Source organism: Parasteatoda tepidariorum, chromosome 1 (assembly GCF_043381705.1).
Source record: "Parasteatoda tepidariorum isolate YZ-2023 chromosome 1, CAS_Ptep_4.0, whole genome shotgun sequence".
In the NCBI taxonomy this organism is placed as follows: domain Eukaryota; kingdom Metazoa; phylum Arthropoda; class Arachnida; order Araneae; family Theridiidae; genus Parasteatoda; species Parasteatoda tepidariorum.
In genome coordinates, this window is record NC_092204.1 from 61828636 (window position 1) to 61848165 (window position 19530).

Sequence of the window (19530 nt, forward strand, 5' to 3'; positions counted from 1 at the left end):
ATTTATTTTTTAAAATTTATTGATGTTGACTTTAGGTTTTTGAATGTTAAACAAAGCTGTTGAAATAATTGAGTGAATTATATATTAATGAATAAATGTCAAATCTAATTTCAGATAACTCTACATTATACATTGGCAATGTATCGGAACATCCATTTGGTCAGAGTATGTTCCCTGACACAGGAAAACTGGCTGGAATGATTATTGGTGTTTTAAGTGGCATTATTCTTTTATTAGCTTTGGTGAGTTATTATAATTTTTTTTTTTGGAGTTTTAATTTTATTAAATTAGTATCTTAATATTTTCTGTAAATATAAACATTTTTATCTGTAAAACTATTCTGTATTTCATAGTTATGAAATTTCTTAAGTATAAATACTTCGTTTTAATTATCTTTTCCTTTTTTAATTTCTTAACTGTCCTTTTTCTTATAAACATTATTTCTCTTTGCTTTAGGTGGCATTCCTAATATATAAACATTACTTGCGGAAAAATGTTACGAGCATGAATTTCGATAACCCTGTATACAGGAAAACTACTGAAGATCAATTTAGTTTAGAGAAAAATCAGTACCAACCTGCAAGGTCATATCCGCCGGTAAGCTATGTCACCATTAAGACAATATAATGAAATTTTACATTATTGTAATGTATTATAAATATCATTATGCAATACTAATTTTAAATTTTGCTTTTAAAAAAAAAAGCAATTTTTTTAAAAATTTCTTATTTATGCAAGTTTTTTTTACTTGGTCAAACAAACTATTTGTTGTTCCGTGTATTTGATTATTTAATACAATATTTACTAAGAGTTTTTAATAATAGCTTAACTGCTTTATTGCCTTCTCTGCGTTTTAATGAATCACTTTTTAAAAAATTCTGAATTTTGATTGTTATCATATTAATTTAACTTTCGCTTGTTTTATGCTTGCAATGCTTTTAGGCATCAAGTCAAGTAAGTAATTTTAATTGTGCATTTATGTTCAACATTGCTTACATATTTTTTTTGATATGTTATCTGTGTGAAACTTTTATAAGATGGTTGTATTCCAGTATTTTAATGAGGCTGATACTTTGAAAAATTGAATTGAACCCAAAATTATGCCGCAAAGGGAATTTTCAGAGTTAAATTTAAGAGATTAAATTGGTAATTCTACTCAACCAAAGAATGCTTAACATTATCGAGAGATTGTCCCTTTGTTTTTATGTTGAACTGTGACTCATTTTTATAAAACTATATTTTCAATATTTAGTTGATAAAAAAACAAAATGAGATGATATGATTAAAATGTATGGCTTGAAAATATTTTCAAACCTGATTTTTCCCCCTAAAAGCTTTGTGTTCAAAACATATGAGTATGAATTGGCTATTTCTTTTTAGTGAAAGTTTAGGTTTACAATAAATGAGTTTCTATGTCCAAGTGTTGTTTATTTTAATTAAACCATATTGTATTTTCAATATTTATTTTGTTGATAATAAAATATACGAAACAAAATATAAATATAAAAAAATTAAATTTATTAAATATTTAACTGTTAAATTTTTTTGTAGCTTGTTTTGTTTATGTTCAAAGTTCAATATATGAATTGATTACTTATTTTTTTAAGTACCTGCCTACTTTTTTAAATGATACAGGAAAAAAAAACTGTTTATTCTTTCAAACCTAGGTATTGTTCAAAATATAATAAATGAACTATGCTTTACTTTGTTCATAAATTAAAAAAAACTAATTAACATAATTACATGAAATTGTAAATTCATATTTGTGACAAATAACTTGAAGGGCTGTACTATATTTTTTATTAAAAAAAAATCCTATAACTTTTTATGACTTTGCTGTTAAGACTAGAGATCATGATCTAAATTTTAGAAAATTTTTATTGACAGTAATTTCATCTTATTGTTATATACTACAAAGTATTACAGCTATGCATATTAACAATTTGACCATTTTCTTTTTGAATAGGTTAAGTTTATTTAAAAGATGAGTTATAAAATATGAATGAAACATAAAGTTATTTCTAAAGGATTGGTCAGGAATCTATCACAGTGCTGTAATAATTTAATATTTTAAGATATGGAAAGCTATATTGGCTGATCTCTTAGGAAGAAACTTAATTTCTACATTTTGTTCCAATGTAGTTAATTTTTAAAACATATTCAATTTAGTCTCATAAAAAATATTCATTTTATTTTAGCATGCTAATATTAAAATTTATTAATACTTGAGTAATTTAGATTCAAAATTTGCTAGCTGCTCTGCACTGCTTTTGATGAAATAAGAAAATGTGATAGCAAACCATATTATTAAGTATTAAGTTGAATTTTTTATAAATGAATTATTCAGTTAATAAAGATTTAGATAAGAGAATGTGACCACCTTAAAGCGAAGAAGAAACATGTTACAGTAATATAGATAGTTAATTTTTTACCTTAAAAAAAAGGTAGACATTTGGATGACTCAATTTATAATGTGTCAAAATTCTATTATGAAATAGTATTTCACCTGTATTTTTTTGAATGACAAAATACTTCTTTATTGTTCTAACTAATTGAATAAAATTTTATCTGACTGTAAGGACATTTAATGAAAATATTTTGATTGCTAACTAGGGTTAAGTCAAGTTGATTTTCAACGATTCAATTTTTCTAGTAGCACTTTATTTATAGTAACATTTTTGTAGTGACATTTATATAGTAACATTTTAAAATTTTTTGTGTTGAAGTATTCTCATTTGTTAAATTTAAAATTTTTTTAAAAATATTTTTATATTTATATTTAAAACAATGTGTCTTTATCAGTTAAAGAATGTTTTATTATGATACAAGGTCATCAAAAATGAATGTGGGTATTATATAATCTGATAAAAAATTAATTTTCAAAAGTATAGATGTAATTTTTGAATTATAATGCTGTGAAAAAATTCATCTTTCATTGACTAGATGGTATTGCTAGTTCTCTAGTATAGCAGTAGGGTTTTTATTTCTTTCAGTGGGAAAGGGTGTTCCAAGATATGTAAACTGCATAATAAAAAATGCAAATTGAGTTTAAATCAATTGTTGCAATGTAATGTAAATGGGAGTACATTATATGCTGTAGAAAATGCAATAGATTGATTGTGTCATATTTTCTAATTTCTACTTTCTTTTTTGGTGACCTTGTGTTCAACAAAAAATCTATCCACTGCTATGTATTCTGTAACATTATCAAAACATGTAAGCATATCTGTGTTTTGCCTAAATCTTTTTTTCTCTTTTTCTTTGCAGAGTTTAGAGCCTTTAACATCTCCTGGAACAAATGAATTTGTGTAGTTGTCTAATTAACTTTGTCTGAAAGGCAAGGCTGTGTTCAAAATGAAGACTTTTTAACTTGTTCCTTGCTCATTCAGCTCAAAACAAGTTAGTGCTCTTTGGCAGCTGATTAAATTTCTTTCCCCTTTGCTTCCAAGACACTAGCCTAGTGCGTGATATTTTTTTTGCCGGTGAATTCAGTTTAACTGAATAAATAAGCTGTCTTTTGGAAGTAAACTGATTCTTTGCACTAAGTTGATGCTGGTTGTTCCTATAAATCTCAGTTTTAAATAATGAAGCTCGCATGACAAGCAAGTTTTCAGTTCATGTTTATTTATCTCAGCCAACAATTTCATTTTCGTGTGGTTACTTAGAATGAATGGATGGTGTCTAATTACTTAAATTATTGATGTTTAATTGCAGTATTAAAAACAGTTGAATAATATCTATTTTTGCCTTTTATATCTTGCAAAAAAGAATAGAACTTGGCGATAAGAATTTTTGCCAGTGTTTTATACATTCCAGAAATACACTACTTGAAAGGAATGTGTGTGAAATAATTGTACTTACTATATTACATTATGTGTTTCAGTTATGAAAAAAACTAACACCTTTTTGTAACGCTAATATAATTAGTTTAAATTTTGCTCATTAGATTAAATTTATTAGATTTTACTTTCTGCAATGTTAAACTATTTTGTGAATAGTAATGTATTTTGTGGTGTGAAAAGTATTATATTTTTGACAAAAGGTTTTCTTTATTTAAATTTGTTACCTATTTTATTCATTTTTTTTTTTTGAAAAAAAAATGTTCATATATTTCACACTTTATTTTCCTAACATGAAATTATGCTTGAGTACTTACTCAAATGTTTGGTATTCCTTGTACAATGTGATCAAAGGTACTTTAATGGCTAAAGTACTTTGTCTAAAATTTTTTGAAAAGAAAATGAACTTTTGTTGGTTTGTTTAGCATTTGGCCGACTTCTCATTTTCATATGTCTTTATGTAAATATTTTCATCTCTTTTTATCATAATTACAAATTTTAAATTGATTATTTGAAAAAAAAATTGTATGCACAATTCATTATGTAAAAAAATGTAAACTGGTTATGTGTATAAAATTTTAAAAATATTTCTTTTTAAAAGCAAAGATTACCAATGTGAGTCATTATATTAACCCTCTGAGCATTATTCGTGGCTTTTTTCTGAAATTTAAACATGATGGTTTTGCTCCATCCAGAAAAAAAAAAGAAAAACTTTTATCCACACTGCAATTTTAATCTAATGATATTGATGACATTAAATTTGTAGCTATTTTACAATGTGACATGAATTCTTTCTTTTGCAAGTTTTGCTTGTGTATGTAAGATTTGAAAATATATAAAACAGTTAATTTAAGAGAGATTTTGCCTACTAGAATCATCAGTAAATATAAATACCATTTAAAAATATTCTTCTTTAAATTTCAATAATTATAAACAAACCATAATTTACTGAGTTTTTTCACCTATTTTAATGTAATTTTTCTTTTTTAAATTTAAAATATTATTTTAAAATCTAAAGATATTACTAAAATTAAACTTTAAATGTGTAAAATCAATTTTACAAAAGTAAAAAACGACACAGTGTAGTAAATATTGAAAACTAATACATTAAAATGAACAATATACAATTAAGTTTGGATAAACTGAGCAGTTGCATAATGTAGCTTCTTAAGGTTGATGTTGTTAATTAGTATCATACAAAATTTTATACCTTTATATTGCTAATAACATTATAAATTTTTAGCTATTGTAAATACATGTGATGTTCATCTTGAGCATTATTCATATCAAATATTCTGCGAAGAAATATTTGTTTAAAATTCCTTTGTTAATGAATTAATGGTTGTATATATATATTTTACAAAATTATTTATAAATATTGTCATTTTTAATCATGACACGTTGGAATGAATGGATGAGTTACCTGAGTTGAGCAACTTTTGTGTATTTGTGACTATATTTGTTACGTCCATTTTGAAAAAAAAAAATATATTGTTTACAATGTGTTGTGTTTATGATGCATTATTTGCATTGCATTTGGTTTTACTTAAAGGATATTAATTATATTTTTAACATTTAAATATATTTTTAACATGTACCTCTTTCAAAATTTGGTAACAGTTTCATTTTTTAATAATTATGATATTTAAAATCAATTAACTTTCCTCAATATTTTTAAATATTTTCAAGCAAGGTAAGAAAATAAAAATAAATTAATATCAAATGTAAATTATATTGCACTGGTGTCTGTGGGAAACTAGAAAAGTAATACTTTCACTTCTAAACTAGTCATGCCATTTTTTTTTAAAAATTTTATTTTGATGATCATTTAGTGTACTATTTGAATGTAGCCTAATTATCTGTGATGGTTTATTCTTAAAATCATTTTGTGTGAAACAATGTATAGAAAATAAATTTTGTTTTTAAAATAATACAGTGTCATTATTTTTGCTCTATTTATTAGTCATAAAAGTGGTTTTTTTATGTCAACTTTATCTATTATATAGTAATGGCATCAAATTGTATGTCTCTAATTTTTTTGAGCTTATTTTGAAATAAAACAAATACTAGTCATAAGAAATGTATATTAAACATTTTTTTTTTAAAAAAAAAGAAGATATCCCTCGGAATAATTTTCTTTTAATTAAAAACTAAAATCATCTTTATATCGATTAATTTTAACTTGTGCCTTACTAAAGAATTACTGTCACCAGTTGTCTAGAGCTGTGCCTGTGACTACAGTTCCTAGATTAAGATAAAACTATTTTAAGCAGGGCTGTGGAGTAAACATTTAGGAAATATTTTGACATGTGTCTGCAAGCAAAATATTGCAAGTTCTGTTCTTTTTTTCCCGTTAAACAGGCAATATGAGTCTGTAATTAAACTATTAAAATTAATAATTATTAAAAGGTCTTATAAAGAGAGATCATTGTTTTTAACTTTAAATCTATTGAATAAAGGTGAATTTATTGTTAAAAGATTTAATCTCAACTCTTACAAAGCTATTGCTTTTTTATTTTTCTGTAATTTAAATAATGGAAGCTGGAATAAAAATACAGTCGGACTTCTATTTAACGAACTTCCATTTTGCAAGTTCCTCTATTTTGCGAATTTTTCGTGAAATAACTTCCGAATAGCGAAGTTAATTTTCTATTTAACGAACTTTTCTCTGAGATACTTACCTATTTTCCAAAATATTTCAGAACATTTCAAACTTGTTAACGCATTTTTTGGGGGAAATGAGCTTGAATTAATTTTCGAAGCTACTGCTTTAGTAATGTTTAACCGCTTTCTCTTAAAAATATTTTATAGAAAGCAGCAAAATCCCTTTCTGCTTGCATTGCAAACGAAAAAATCAGTTCTAATTAATGAATTTTATCAGTAGCAATTGAACTTAAAAACGCCCGTGGTAATGCATGTTTAAAATTAAATTTTTATAATAAATGCAGCTATAATTTAATACATAAATTTAGCATCTTTTTTTTCAGTTAAAAATGTATGTAGCTTGATAGTATAACACTGGATAATGTTTTGCTCTATTCTTGCTTTCCAAGCAGGTTTCTTTTATGGTTAAGATTTATAAAATAAATAGTAGATACTAGTTTACAAGATAACGGTGCATCAATCGCTATTTTAATTATGCCTACTGTTTACAAATTTAAAACCTGTTTTGCGTTGTTTAAACATTTTAAAAGGTGATTTTCTATTTAACGAATTTTCTCTATAGCGAACTTATTATCGGGATTTATCAACTTCCTTAAATAGAGGTTCGACTGTAGTTTATTTATAGGTATAGTATAAATAAATTGTATGTTTTTTTACAGTAAAATATATCTATATAAATATTTTAATAAATAGGGACTAGTTTTAAAATATGTTTATTTTACAAAATATCAGTTATGTGTAAATATTTACAGTTAGAGAAACATTTTATTTCAATTCTTCTCTTTGACATATAAGTTGATTTTCAATTACTGTCACTGTCTGAATAAGCCCCTAGCATACTGAGAGCATTGGGTTTGTCTTGAGTTGCTACACCTTGTCCAGAAAGTTGATTATTTGAGCTTGATGTTTGCTTAAATGGAACACCATTACTGTTAGTTTCAGATGATGGTGATTCATTCTTCTTTTTCACAAGAACTCCTTTAGATTTCTTAGTAAGAATTCCTATACCTGAACTTACTAATTTTGGAGTTTTTGCTGGTGGCGGACTTGTCATTTTCTTTGAAATCTGGAGAAAAAAAAACATGCTCTAATAAAATTCAATTCAACTGAAACGTCAATATTTTAATTTGCTGTTTTCGGATAAATTTTTAAAGTTGGCTCCCTTTGTTTATTATGCATGTTAATCATATGATAGGAATTAAAAACCAATCAAGGATATTTCAGAAAAATTATTATTCATAAACTGTGTGAATTGATGAGATTTTACATTACTACATCCTTTTTAGTAAATTATATACATTTATTTCAAATATCTAAAAACTTGGATTCAGGAAAACATGGTCCCCATAGTTGAAAAATGATCCAAAGTTTGGACCTCTCACTGTTAATTTTACTTTTTGCGTATTTCACCATATTTCGAGTTGAGCAAAGCGAAAAATGTTTGCACACAATTTTAAAATTAATTCATTTAAAGATAATTCCACGCAAAAGTAAACCTTTTTTTGGTAATTCGGAGTTTTGAATACATTGATAATGATCAAAAATATTTTCAATTGTAAAGCATATAACTTTTTCATCATTTTTAGGAATGTAATTTTAAATGCCAAAATACACAATTTGAACAAAATTGGTGGAATAGTTCTCAGGAAACCAAATTAGAAAAGAAAAACTGGTTTATTTAAAATTAGTAAAAGTTTGCATACCTTATTCAGGGATGAAAGTACCAGTTAGCAAAAAAAGCTGAATTCTACATAAACGCAATCAAACATGAAATTAATAAATGTATGGAGCTTAAAAAGCTGAATTCAGAGTAAAAGCTGAAAGCTTCCATGCCTGCTTATTCTAAAATTTTTCAACCATTATTAAATAAAATAAGTTAAAAATATATTTTTGCAAGGAATGATCTTTGGATATAGGAATTTTGTAATTGTGTCCAAAATTTTTCGATTCTCTTAAAAAGTTCTCAAGATACGGCAAATTAATATTGAGAGGTTCAAAGATTTAATTGCTCTCCTGACCATACTATTGGGATCATATTTTCCAGAGTGCGTCTACCATCTATATTTTAATGGTCAAAAATACAGCATATTTATCTAGAGAAAATACATATTTGTGTGTGAATTTGTAACTCAAAATAATAGCATTAATTAATTAGCAGAGTTGAGGTCAGATCCTCAAACCATTAAATTTGAGTCCAGCAGGGTTGGGTTTTTGACGTCAAAAAAAGGTTTTTGACATGACAAGGGTATAATACTGGTTTAAACCGTCAAAAACCCGTCAAAAATATCAAAAACTGAAGTTTGCCAAGAAAATATATAAACTTCAAAACTACCAACGACATTGATTAAATATTTACTAACTTAATTATACTATAGGTAATCAGCAGGTTTTAAAATATTTTTTAATTAAAATTAAGGTAAAATAACAGATTTAAAATCTCAGAAATTTATATTCAAATGCATGTGCAGAAAAATTTTGCACAAAAATTGTTTAAATATTTATATTTAAAAAAATTTTTTTTTTTTTTTTGATACTTAAGAAAATTAAAAGTTTATTACTATGCATTTTTGACATATAAGGAACATATAACTAATATTTATAAGGAACTTACAAGTTATGTTGTATAAATACAAACTTGATATAAGATACAAGTGTATAAAATTTTTTTTTTAATGTTATACCGAATATCTTTATTATCCAGTATGTTAATTTGAATTTAAAAGTAGTTATATTTATGAATAATGATAAATATAATTCATATTGTTTATTATATTTATTTATAATTATTACACTTATCATTTTAAAACAATTTTTATCTCTTAATTTTTTTTTCTCCACTTGTATTAAGAATACAAATAATGCATATCTTGAAAGCAAGAAGTAATTATTCAACAGCTGAATATTTAGATATTCAACAAAACTATATAGTATTCAGCAAAATGAAATTCACAAGTATTTGGATAAACTAAATTTTCAGCATAGTAAATGAATAGGCTGAATATACTGTAAATCGACACTAACTACTCTGTGTATTTAACAGAAAGCACTTAAATTTGTATTGTCTTATGTTAAAAAGATTATTAAGAAGATTTAAAAGAATATTAAAAAGATTTTTCTTTAAAAGATGTCTAATGTACAAAACTGCTAATGTTTATCTTTAAAAATGTCTAATTTTTAGTATAATCTATACTATACACTAAATTTGGTTATAAATAAATTTCTTAATAATATCACTGCAGATTTTCAATAACACATGAAAATGAATACATAATATTACAAAAGATGTGAGCTTTCAAAAGTACAAGATTTTGGTTACTATTCAAAATATAAGTGTTTCTTCAAAATTTTAAATTTATTTTTTCTAGAACATATTTAGAAACACTATCCTTTATAAAAAATATATAAATTTTATGTATTAATTAAATTTCACATATGAATATAGGTTTTTGACATTTTCGACATTTTTGACAGTGAGGTTTTTGACGTGACGGTTTAAACTATGGTTTAATCTGTCAAAAACTGTCACAAGTCAAAAACCTGCCAACCCTGGAGTCCAGGCATGTGAAAATCCAATCATTGGATCAAAAGTTAATTAGAGTTCTGTTATTTTTATTTTGCTTTCAGTGCATCACAAATACTATTAATAGTATCTAAAGTTATTCAGAATAAAGGTACAATAGGTTGCAAGCTCATTAATGCCTCACCTTTTACAATATTATCCTTTTTTAAAATCAACCAAGAACAAGAATTTGATTTTTTCCTCCATTTATCGAGTATTATTTTAAAATATTCTCATAATTTTCCCAAATTAAATATTTAGATGTCCAGAGCTGATTGTGCTCCGGAAAAAATCCGTTTTTTCTGTTATTTTTATTTTGCTTTCAGTGCATCACAAATACTATTAATAGTATCTAAAGTTATTCAGAATAAAGGTACAATAGGTTGCAAGCTCATTATTGCCTCACCTAATACAATATTATCTTTTTTAAAATCAACCAAGAACAAGAATTTGATTTTTTCCTCCATTTATCGAGTATTATTTTTAAATATTCTCATAATTTTGCCAAATTAAATATTTAGATGTCCAGAGCTGATTGTGCTTTGGAAAAAAATCCGTTTTTTTCTGTTATTTTTATTTTGCTTTCAGTGCATCACAAATACTATTAATAGTATCTAAAGTTATTCAGAATAAAGGTACAATAGGTTGCAAGCTCATTATTGCCTCACCTAATACAATATTATCCTTTTTTAAAATCAACCAAGAACAAGAATTTGATTTTTTCCTCCATTTATCGAGTATTATTTTAAAATATTCTCATAATTTTCCCAAATTAAATATTTAGATGTCCAGGGCTGATTGTGCTCCGGAAAAAATCCGGATTTTTCGCTAACCGTGATCCAGAAATTTCTGGAGATCGAAGGTTCAGATGTTTCAAAAAATCATTGATCACAAAAGTTTTGGAAATCAAATTTTAAAAGGTGGAACTTAAAAACACAGTTTATTTTGCTTGTTTGTAAGGAGAGCTACTTTATAAGCTTATATTCAAGATTAATATTAATTTTTTATCAGTAAATAGTCATTATAATCATAAACTCATTAAGAAAGACACATTTGTAAATTCCAATTACTTCTCCAGGTCATCATAGGTATGTGTAAAAGTTTAAATATATTTTAAGTAAACTAAGAAATATTGAGAAAAAGGAGAAAACATTGTTTAAATTGTTTTCTAATTTTTCGATTGAAACTTTATTTTTTTTTTTACTCAGGAAATTTTCTGGAATTTTGACTTGGGCTCACAATCACCCCTGAATGTCATTCATATAATAAACTAATAGAAACATATAACACAAGATCAATACTGCACAGCAGAATTAATAAAGATAAAAAAAAATCCAAATCTTTTCTTGGTCAGAATTTGTCTAAGGATATATCATTAAAAATAACTTTGCATGATTAATGATTATTCTGATCAATGTTAAATACATAACACTATATTGGTTAAAAGCATTTCCTTTAATAAATTAAAGACCATTACTTCAAGTTATTTAAAAAATATATTTTAGAGGAATATGAAAGTTCTTTTAACATTCTTCACAGTTCAAATTCAGCAAATAATAAGAACAAAATCAATAAATAAATATACATAAATTAGAAAGATCAAACCGATTCTTTACCAATTTTCTTAATTCACACCATTCACTAAGGATAATAAAACAAAGATTTTTTTGAACAAGAAGGAGAGTTTTTTTCTTAAAAACCTAGAAAATAATTTGAATGGGATTCAAATTTTTAATTTGAAATTGCATTAGACCACACCTAACAGCAAAAGGAAAGTTTAAAATAAAAGATTCACCAACTTTCATATTGAAATGGAAATTTATTTCTCCTAGAGTTCTCCATTTCTTATGTTATTTACTACTTCTTTTCATTGATTTTTTTTAGTTAAAAATAATTTTAATTTAAGTATTTTATAATTAGTAGTTTTTCATTGTTACTAGTTTTAATAATGCACATAGTCTGTTTTTGGTGGTGAGCTGTTTCGCCTCAAAATCTCATAGCTTCAAGACTCTTCACTAAATGGTATGGCATTTCGAAATTATGACATTTCAGTAATAAATAATAATAATAAAAATTAAGTGCATCATACTGGATTCTTGACTTAAACTCTTAATACTGAGCAAAGTATTTCAGAATTGTGAAAAGTTAAAAAGTACTAAGCCCGTTTTTAAATGTGATCCCATTGATACTTGAAAGTGATGATTCCAATAAGCAGTTGATTTTACTAAAAAATATTTTCTTCACATTAGAAATGAGATAGTATTGTGAAGAAAATATTTTTTCACAAAATAGAAATGAGATTGTATTAGAATGAGATAGTATTTTCTCACTTTTTTCTGGTATTGGAAGTATATACAAGAGGTTTCATTAAAATAAATTTATAAACATTAATGATAGATGTAGTTTCATGATATATAAAGTTATTACCAATAATAGATACCTTAATTAAAGTTAGTAAAACGATTTTAGTTACTTCTAATAAGGTTAGATGTCGGAAAATTTAAGTAGAATCTCTTAATTGATTCCTTAATTCTAGTAAAAGTGAAAGAGATCCTTTGCTATTTACCCAAGAAGAAATATATCCCGATATATTTCTTCTTGCTTTAGCAGCATAAACTCACATTTAAGTAATTTGTTTGAGGGAAATAATTCTTCCCCTTATAAGACTGGAAAATAATTAATCATTAAAGTAAAAGAGCCAAGTATAATTATTTGGCTCATGAAACCTTATTATCAACACAGTTACAGTTATTATTTCACAATTAATACAAATATAGTGTTACACTTCCATTTCATTTTAACGAGATTTGATTGTCTATAGAAAATGATAGAATTTACATAAACTTACATCTAATAAAGAAGATTCCTCTTCATCCCTGATTCTTTTAATTGAATGCCCGTCAACTTTTCCAAAGCAAGATCTAATAAAATAAGAAGATACAGTAATTAATACACATTTAACTTAACAAATTACATATGCAAGAATGATTATATTTAAAGTCATCAAAATATTATGATACATTATTTTTACACCAGAAATGTTACACACTATTAACATAAATAAATCTTAAATATAAAATATATTTTAATAACTTTCAATATACCATAGCTTAATCAACTGAGTATGATACTTAATATTCAGTCATTAGTGCTGACTGATGTATAAATAACATTAAAGAGAACAGATTTTCAACCACCTTCTGCTTGAACTATCTGGACTATATTTTTCTGATTGTGACAAAACATCATATTTTAGGATCAAAAATCCAAATCTATCAACAACAGAAAAGGTAAGTTAGTTCAAAGAAAATACTTTTTATGTTTGATTTCAGAACTAAAAATACTGCCTGCACTATTTAATTAGCATATCGAAGGTCAAAACCTTGAACTAAGATCAATTATATCAAAATTTATTCAGATGTTTCTTTTCTTGTTTTTGCACTCCGTACATAATTTTTTACCTGGTAAGAAATGATTTTAATAAAACTAAAAAGTGTGTAGACATCTAGGTGTTTGGCCATGGTTGTGTGATGTTAATATTGTTAAAGAATGAAAATTAAGACTCTTGTTTGACATTTTTGCATAATACATTTTCAATAAAAAAAAATCATTCTGTATTTAGGTTCAGAATATTTACTAGAAACATATTTTCTATGCACTTACCTAACTGTAGAGTAATCTTTGGTAAAAGTGATCATTTTGCTAGTGTATAGTTAAATTTTTTCGCTAATAGGAAAGGTAGATTTTTATAAATTATTTTATTCAATTTTAAAAATTGAACTATGGAAAGTTTGTACATCAATTTAATTTTAAACTTAAAATGACTACAGGTTCTTAGATATTATTTTTGAGTAACTTATGAAACTTTACATTATTAAAATGAATAAATATTTCTAAAGCAAATAAAATAAAATCCAATAAATGCAAAATATTATTGCAGATAAATCTTAGACTGGCCACACACTGAGGAGACAAGGTGAATATATTTTCTATAGACTTTCTATTTTCTATAAAAAAAATTATTTTTTTAGTTTATTTTTTATTATTTTTAGGCAAAAATTTCACCTACAGTGCTAATCGAATAATAAAGCAATAATAGTTTTATGTAAGTCTTGAACAAAATTCATTATTTGAAGAAAGTGAAAAGTATTTTTCTCTGCATTAAATAATTTCATTAGACATACAGAATTCTCGGTAATTTTCTCCCGGAGAAAATTCTATTGAATATTGTGCTAGAAGTTACTTACAATGAAGACATACTAGGAATTTATATTAGATAATTTAAAAAAATAAATGTTACCTAGGAAATAAAAATAAGAAATTCATAGTAATAAAATCAAGAGATTCATAGTTTTATACTAAATAAAAACCTTTAAAATTGCTTCCTTGAACAACTTTAAGTGCACAAAATTGTTCTTAATTAATAATACAGGAATAAATTATGTTATCAAGAATTAATTTTCAAAACTGATTATTCACATTAGAAAAAAAGACACTATTTTTTCGTTCTAATATTTTTTCAATTTTAAAAGATATTCCTTTAATGAATTTTGAAAACATTTTTTAAATTGATAATATTTGGTGATTGATATCTTCAAAGAGTTTTCCCTCTTAGCAACAATTATCATACTTGCTAATTATGATGTGCCGTTTTCATAGCAAATTGAATTACAATGAATAAAAACTTTAGAGAACAATTTAGTGTATCCAAAATTGTTTTTAAAAACTGTTGTTAAGAAATATGAGTACCAAGAATAAAAAAGACTTTTTTTTAACAAAATAAAAACTTTTTATCTTTACATTTGAAAGTTATTTTCTCCTTAAAAATGTTCATAATAACTTTCAAATAATTTAATTCAACTGAGGAAAATATTTTTTATCTTCTGAGAATGAAGAATAAAAAACCCTGTTAATTTAGATATAGTTAGTTAATATTCTCTATATCGCTAGGCATGTATATATGTATATATCTATATATATATATACACACACTTATATATTGCAAGAAGAAAAGCGTCTTTATTTGATGACTCCAGTTTATACACAAATATCTGCCGAATCTGCGTCTGCGTTGAGGAGGCGACTACACTTCTTCAATGTGCAATAATTTCTCAGCTCACCCCACGAAATTGAATCAAATTGGTCAAGATGCAAGAGTCAAACTTCAGGTTTTTCACCTCCTGCTTACTTCCACAGTGTGCGGCCGGGCTTAGGTGTAAGATTTTATGAATAAGCAAATTAGATCCTGTACAGATATATTTAATGATTCAAAAATACATGAATTCACCTCATTTTATCGTTAATTTTTTTTAAGATGGTTTAATTTAAAAATCCCAAAAATTTATTGATGCACTCAATTATTCTTTTGTTAATAATTTCTAGAAAGATAAAAATCGGTTGTTTTGTTAGCATTGTTTTTGAGAAAATAATGGACATAAAAAAAATTCTTGTACACAGCCATCAAGCTTATAATGCATTTGTATTGTATTCCTATGAGAAAAGTAATTTCATTTCTTGTATATCCAAAAGAGATGTTGGTTTAAAAAACTGTTAGGATATCTTGAAACGTTAAGATTAAAATTTTCTGCAAGAGGTTAGTTTTTAATAACAGAAAGTTAATAATGATAGAAAGTTAATAACAATAGTTGGTTTATTTTTAAATAATGGAAAACTTAAAAAAAAATTTGTTTTTCTAAAACAATAGGCCTTTTCGCAAGGATATATATATATTTTAATACAAAAACAGAAAGCAAAACTAATGCATTGCAATTCATTTTAAGTAACTATTCCAGATAACAAATAACTATTCTTCCGGATAACAAATATTTTTTAAACTGTTATTATTCAAACGGGAACTAAACGTTCAATTTCCATTTTTGTATTTTTCTTTTAAATGTATTAAATACTTTTATAAAACTTTAAGACATAGCCTTTTAAAATATCTTAATTTTGCTGTAAAACCATAAGAAGTAAAAAAGTGTCTCTATAGGGACACATACCACATTAACTCTTGTAACTGATTGTATAATCAGCAAAAATATATAATCCAGTTAAAATACATTTATAAATTTAAATATTTTTTGTAGATGAGGGAAATAATAACATTTTAAATAAATTATATGGATATATATATATTTTGCAAAACATATGTACTTTATAAATGCTTCATCTTCATCCTCTTCTCTTTTAATTTCATCAATTAACTGTTGCTGTTTAACTTTTAAAAGTTTTTCTAAATCTACTTTTGCATGTCTTTGATTTAAGTCTTTTAACTCTTCTAAGTTTTCCATAAGTTCCATTTCCTGTTTAGATGCTTTTGTGCGATTTTCTAAGAGCTGAAAAACAATAAACAATAATTAAAATGATGCTTAAGTTTTAAGATTTTACTTCTTTTCAAAAAAGTCATGGAAAAAAAATTAAATCTAAAGGTAGTAAAAATGAGATAAGCATAAATACAGGAAAACTTAAGTTTTTTTGGTAAAATAATACAATATCAGTAAAACTTTGAAGAAAAAAATTATGGAGTGATAATCAAGAAGCATCTACTGATGTATAGATTTTTTAAATGAGATTTTTAGTTAATGTCATAAAAAAAAGAATAAAAAATTTACTTTCATAGGATTGCCTTTTTCTTCTTCTTCTAATTCCTTAGCTTCCTTTGCAGCAGCTTCTTCAGCAAGTTTTAAAGCCTGGAAATTTCTTGTTGCTCCATGTTCAACAATATAGTCAGCATTTTCAGGATCAGTCTAAAATAAAATTTTTGTATACTACACATAGTATTAGATAAAGAAAACTAATGCAATAATCTTAGTTACATTTCTCTGTTTTCTTATACTAGATGGATACTGTCTTACGTAATTATTTTTACAGATTAAATAGTTTGGAGACAAGTTGATAAGAGCTTTAATTAGTTTTTAAAATAAACATTAATGCATGTAATGAGGAATCTAGAACAATGCTATCTGTTTAGAAGCAAGGACCAATTTTTAAGATAAAACAGCTTTTGAACTTAAGACAGCAGATAGGATTAGGCAGCAGATAGGATTTTTTTAGGTAGCGTGGTTGCTAGAATTGAAAGCTCCTTTCAAATAATCATATGCAATTGCAATATAATGCAATTGCAATCATAAATGGCCACAGAATCAGCTGGTGAAACAACCAAAGAACGAAAAAAATAAAATAAATTCCCAGTTAATATAGAGAAAAAATTGTGTATTGAAAAAGGAAAGGCTACTTGGAGTATACTGCAATTAGTTATACATAACATGAATTATTTACAATATATAAAAAATAGCTTTAGCATGTATATTTTAAATTTATATTACTTACAATACTGGAAGTAATTTAAACTTATAAATTTGAGCAATCGAAAACTGTTAGAACAATGTACTGTATATTAAATAAAATAAATAACATATAAGTGGACATGAAATAAGCAGTATAATAAAATAAGCAGTATAAGTAGAGATAGAAATTTGGTTTGCAAATTAATAACATTATTTGTAATTAAATCTTACAAATGCAAAAGGAAAATATTATACCTTAAATGTAATTTCAGCTAAGCAGCGAGTGCACTTAATGTAAAATCTGAAAATTTTGATCCCTAAATATTCTTCATTTTGAACAGTTTCTTTGCGAGCATTAAACTTTTTTCCTTTATAAATATATTCTCCACAAGTTTTGCATCTAAATATAATGAAAAAATAATTAAATAACAAACAAAATATTAAAATAAAAAACAATGAACCATAAGTTCTTAGTAATTAATAGAGGAGAAAACCTAAAACAAGATAAAGATTAGATTAAATAAATAAAAAGAGCAGCACAAAGAAAGATTCAGATTTGCAGGTAGGATTCCAACCTATCATCTCGTTACAAAGCGTTTGATAGAAAGGTGAAACCCTTCAGCCACACACATTCCACAACACAAAGTAATGACACTGTGCACATTCTAAATTAAATGAAAAATAGTAACAATATTTTTCAGGGGATATTTTTGTTATTCACTTGTTTGTACCAACTGCAATTTTATAATGCTAATGAAATTTTGAACTGGCAAAAATTTAAAAGAAAAATTAGTTTCTTTAGGGGTGGTTACGAATAATCAGGGTTGTTCCATGAGCAAGGCGACCAAGCGTAGCTCAAAGGCCCTATGCTTTTGTAAATTAGAAGTTATTATTTATATTTTTTATTTTATTTTTAAAATACATTTTTTATGAAATCTTCTGGGTTTAAATATCTCTTCTTAAATATTCTTTAAAAAATAGAATACCCTATCATTGTTTTTACGCATGCACAATTTTTATTACTAAGGTAAAAATAAAGTGCTATTGTGTATAAAAAAAGTGCAAAAAGAAAAATATCAGGGAACGATATTCCTCCTATGCTTGTTCATAACAACTTTCTTTTGATTTATCAATCAACTATTAAAGTCACTGAAACTTCAAAATTATTTTGGCATAGCTATTGATATGGAAATCTTCCCATTTTTCAATTCTCAGAGATATCAAGCATGTTGAAACATGGCTAAAAAACTTTTGGCTGTATTTAATGATAAAAGCACAAAACTATAGAGGGATATTTCCATATTGTGATCTGTTATACTAACTACAATCGCTAAGGTGACAAATAGGTTTTAAATTTTCAATCCTTTTAAGGAATATATGTAGAAGTTTGCCCAAGGTTGGCTACAAGCTATATCCTTAAGTAGGTATTCTTCTGTGACATTTTATATTATTATTATTTTTTAAAAATTTTTTGTAGGCTGAAATAGTCAAGAGTTGCCAGCAGTAAAATTGTCAAGAATTAGAGACTATTCTGTTGCAGATCACAAAACGGAAAGCTTCTCAATTATACAGATAATTTTATTAAAAGACTAATCTTATGATTAAACATAAAATTATTGCAAAATAATGATAGTTGTATTATCGAAGTAATAATATTATTACAGATTTATAGGAAAATTAGTTTTTTAAATAAACAAAATAAAAAAAAAATCTCTAAAATAGCAAAATCCAATTATTACCTCATATTACAGGGGGCCATCAATCGAACGGTGTATTGCCGATCTCGAGAAAGACGAAGACGAGGTATCTTAGAAGGGTCAAAATCTGGTGGATAGTATTTCTATAATAAAAATAAATAATTGAACGATAAATTAATTCCCACCAACAATGTATATTAATAACATAATATATACCTTAAGCATATACTTACGTTTAAAACTTTTCTTTCAGACATGTTTTCTCAATCGAATCTTTTTATTTCTTCTAAAAAATACCTATTTGTTACTGGATCCTCTAGAAATCTCACAAAATTACTACGCTAGGATATATTCACTAAAAGTATTATGGGACAGTGTGAAACTATTGAAATCAATTTCTAGTCAACAGACGTATAGCTCAGAAATTGAACTACTAATGTGTGTATTGTTTGTTTATATTTTAAGTTTTAAGCTTCCGGATGTCT

General features: G+C 25.5%; 2 protein-coding genes across 3 annotated transcripts in view; one reads left to right on the forward strand and one right to left on the reverse strand.

Annotated features, from left to right (window-relative positions):
- Nucleotides 1–5770, forward strand: part of LOC107452650 (very low-density lipoprotein receptor) — a 38376-nt gene extending 32606 nt beyond the window's left edge. For both annotated transcript variants that reach the window (XM_016069194.3, XM_043039287.2), the window contains 3 exons: nucleotides 115–242; nucleotides 457–597; nucleotides 3268–5770. In XM_016069194.3, the coding sequence (XP_015924680.1) occupies nucleotides 115–242; nucleotides 457–597; nucleotides 3268–3312 (314 nt within the window). In that variant the 3' untranslated portion in view covers nucleotides 3313–5770. The remainder of the gene's footprint in view (nucleotides 1–114; nucleotides 243–456; nucleotides 598–3267) is intronic.
- Nucleotides 5771–7200: 1430 nt separating this feature from the next.
- Nucleotides 7201–19418, reverse strand: LOC107452657 (splicing factor YJU2). The gene is made up of 7 exons (XM_016069203.3): nucleotides 19279–19418; nucleotides 19088–19188; nucleotides 17604–17748; nucleotides 16674–16808; nucleotides 16216–16397; nucleotides 12911–12983; nucleotides 7201–7569 (listed from the first exon to the last, which is right to left on the reverse strand). Exons 1-7 carry the CDS (start codon nucleotides 19300–19302, stop codon nucleotides 7306–7308), a joined length of 924 nt encoding a protein of 307 aa, XP_015924689.1. The 5' UTR covers nucleotides 19303–19418; the 3' UTR covers nucleotides 7201–7305.
- Nucleotides 19419–19530: the final 112 nt, after the last annotated feature.

Coding starts and splice junctions, on each gene's coding strand:
- LOC107452657 (XM_016069203.3), bottom strand. CDS start 19,302: ATGTCTGAAAGAAAAGTTTTAAAC. Junction 16,809..17,603: donor TAGCTGAAATTACATTTAAG/GTATAATATTTT, acceptor ATTTTATTTTAG/ACTGATCCTGAAAATGCTGA. Junction 7,570..12,910: donor AGGAATCTTCTTTATTAGAT/GTAAGTTTATGT, acceptor TTTTTTCTCCAG/ATTTCAAAGAAAATGACAAG.